The 3,419-nt window shown below is 36.4% G+C and overlaps 1 protein-coding gene across 1 annotated transcript; it reads left to right on the forward strand.

Moving 5' to 3' along the window:
- Window positions 1-987: 987 nt before the first annotated feature.
- LOC128551307 (zinc finger protein 862-like) lies at window positions 988-3,000 on the forward strand. The gene is made up of 2 exons (XM_053532121.1): window positions 988-993; window positions 2,287-3,000. The coding sequence occupies exons 1-2, from the start codon at window positions 988-990 to the stop codon at window positions 2,998-3,000; spliced, it is 720 nt and encodes a 239-aa protein (XP_053388096.1).
- The last annotated feature ends 419 nt before the right edge of the window (window positions 3,001-3,419 follow it).

The raw sequence follows: 3,419 nt of genomic DNA on the forward strand, positions 1-3,419 counted from the left end.
CAGTAGGTCGCCTGTAGACTTGCCATATTTTTGTTAAATTTAGGCGTCGGCAATAGGGTAGGGATAGAGTGCGAAATGGACTTTACGTCTACGAAACGGACTTTTATTTTCTTAATTGTGACTTTAATTTAAAAGTTATCTGTATTTTCATCAATAGATATAATAGATAAGAGGTAAAACTAAATGTTGGTCACTTTTGATAAAATATTTTTCTAATTTATAACCAAAATATTACAATTTATTAAGACCACGTCCTCCGAAATGGACATTTTCGTGCCAAACTTCTATGAAATGGACTTTTATTTTCTTCATTGTGGCTTTAATTTGATGATTTTTGTAATTTCATAAATAGATATGATAGATTAGAAGTAATACTTAATGTTGGGTCACTTTTGATAATTTATCAGTTTTATAAATCTATCAAATCTGTCAAAGAAAATACCAATATAATCGACATTAAAGTAACAATAAAGAAAATAAAAGTCCATTTCGTACAAGTTTGGCACGAAAATGTCCATTTCGTAAGACACGGTCTTACAAAACTGTAATATTTCAGTAATAAATAAGGTAATTCTAACATGGCCCAAATTGGTTTCCAGTTAAACAAAGAAGAAAATCAAACGCAATATATCCTGCGATAAACAATGGTTGACGCACGGATCGATAAGAGAGCATTATGATGTCAATTTTGACGTCATGTAGCAGCCTGACGTCCGATACATTACTTTTCGCGTAAATGAATTCCAGCATAGTATTTATTGCAATATATCAACGTGCATGTCAGAATGAAAACAATCAAGGCCTTCTTGTGATTAATCGTCTAATTTACCACGGTTCAGAGTTCAGATGCTTCAGTATTTAACCACTCGGGCTAACGCCCTCGTGGTTCAATTCCTACGCATCTGAACTCTGAACCGTGGTAAATTAGACGATAAACAACGCGAAGGCCTTGATTATTTGTTAAATATATCATTTAAAATAACCAACATGAAGGTTTACATCTACATCTACATCTTTCACCAACCGTCGATTTCCGACTATCACTGGGCGGGGCTGTCAGAGAAACAGTTGTTAAAGAAATGATATGTTACAATGTTAAAATAATAAAAGCTAAAAAAGACAGTATGCTACAGTTAAAATGGTGCAGAGGCAATAGAATTACATACTGACCACCGCCAGCCTCTCTCTAAAGATACTGAGACTGGGGCTAGATTTAACATAAGTTGGTAGGGAGTTCCAGAGACGGATGGTCCTTGGGAAGTAGGAGTTAGAAAAGTACTGAGTGTGAGACATTGGGATTAAGTAATTTAGGTTTCTAGTTGGAATAAGATGAGATTGGCCGACTGCAACTGTCTGGGTTCTTATTTTATAAAACATTACTAATGAGTTGTGTAACCTTCTATATTGGAGTGTATTCCATTCTAAAGTTTTCAGCATTTGTGTAACACTACTGGTGTAACTGTAGTCGTACATGACGTACCTAGCAGCTGACCTTTGGACATTTTCGACTTTGCTAGTGAGGGTTTTTTGCCAAGGATGCCAGACGCTTGAACAGTACTCAAGTTGAGGGCGGACATAGGTGTTATAGGCAGCAATTTTGACCTTTTATTGTCAGTTTTCACATTCCGTTGTATGAAGCGAAGAGTGGAAGTTGCTTTGGAAGTGATATTGTCAATGTGTTTGGACCAGTTTAGATCTTTGGAAATGGTTATGCCTAGGTATTTAGCTGCCTCACAAGTTTTTAACTCTATGTTGTGAAGTTTGTAGGGGTAGACCACTGGATTTTTCTTTCAAAAGATTCTAAGGACTTCGCACTTGTCTGGGTTGAACTCCATGGACCATGTCTTCTCCCAGGTTTCTAAGTTAATGAGGTCTTGTTGCAGAGATACACTATCTGAAATGGAGTTGATGGTAAGGTATATTATGGTGTCAGCTGCAAACATTCTTGCGTTACATTTGACCGAGTCTGGTAAGTCATTGATATATACCAGGAAGAGACATACTATCATAATAATATTGTATAAAATGCACGGTTGGGCTCGAACCCATGAATCAGTCACAACTAGAGCTTAGTTAAAAAAAGAAAAATGTGTAATTGAAAGTTGACTTCTCTTTATATTTCTATGTATTAACTATTAACGCATTAGACTTTGATATATAAAAATAAATAAATAAATAAATATAAATAAATAACCCACTGTAATTTTGTTTCAACTAGGAATATTTCCTCATTTTGATTCTTCAAATTCTAAAAGTGTTATAATTAGGATACACTTTGGTTTTCAGGGTGTATCTCAGATTGCTGACCTTAAGATTGATGAACACACTAGCTATGAACATCACTCCAGTGTCGCTGAATTTCAGTCATGTATATCATCTGTGATAGAAGATGACATCATTGAGAAAGTGAAACTAAGTAAACACTACAGCTTGATGTTTGACGAAAGTACTGACATTTCAGTGCACCAAAATATAATTATGTATATCCGTGTATTAGAAACAAATGTTCTTGGTGTTGTTGAACCTTGTACATATTTTCTAGGTGTTGACAGTCTACATAGGGCAAATGCTGAATCTATTTATATGAAAGTACTTGACATGCTTAATAAAAAAGGGATAGAATTGTCAAACTTATGTAGTGTAAGCACTGATGGGGCATCAGTTATGGTAGGAAGCAAGACTGGTGTAGTCACTAGACTGAAAGCTGATGTACCGGGTGTAATTGCCACACATTGCATAGCTCATAGGTTAGCGCTGAGTTGTTGTTCAGGGGCAGACTGTATTCCATATATGGTTAAAGTACAAGAAGTCCTCAATAGTGTGTATAAGTATTTTCACCTCTCCCGAAAGAACATGGCCATGCTAGAGATGTTGCAGAAAGTTAGTAAGGTTCATAGTTCCAAGTTTAAGGAAGTGTTTCACACACGTTGGCTTAGCTTCGAAGGCTCAGTAGATGCGTTTATCAGAAACTTTAGTAGCCTAGTGTCAGTGTTCTTGTAAGAAAAATCAGGGAAGTCACTCAGTCTGCACAAACCTATAACATGCTACAAATTTCTGTATGTGGTCCATTTCTTGGCAGATGTGTTGAAACCTTTCTCAGCTCTATCTAAAATGTATCAAGAGTCAGACCTAGATTATTCAGAGGTGACACCAAAATTGCAGTCCACCATCAGTTCTCTTGAGAGATTGCTGTCCGAGAAATCAGGCTTGAGATTTAAGGAATTTACTGACTCTGTTCCTGAGGTTCCACAGGTAGGGGAAGATGGTTTGTATACATTTGAATATAAAGGTCACACAATCAGAGATGGTGAGAAACAGCGTAGAGAAGCAGGTAGTGTTTGTGAACAGTTTGTAAATGGTGTCATTCGTAGTCTGAATGCAAGGTTCTCTGACAATGCAGATGGTGCTGTCTTGAGCTA

The sequence above is a fragment of the Mercenaria mercenaria genome, chromosome 19 (genome assembly GCF_021730395.1).
Source record: "Mercenaria mercenaria strain notata chromosome 19, MADL_Memer_1, whole genome shotgun sequence".
NCBI classification, from domain to species: Eukaryota; Metazoa; Mollusca; class Bivalvia; order Venerida; family Veneridae; genus Mercenaria; species Mercenaria mercenaria.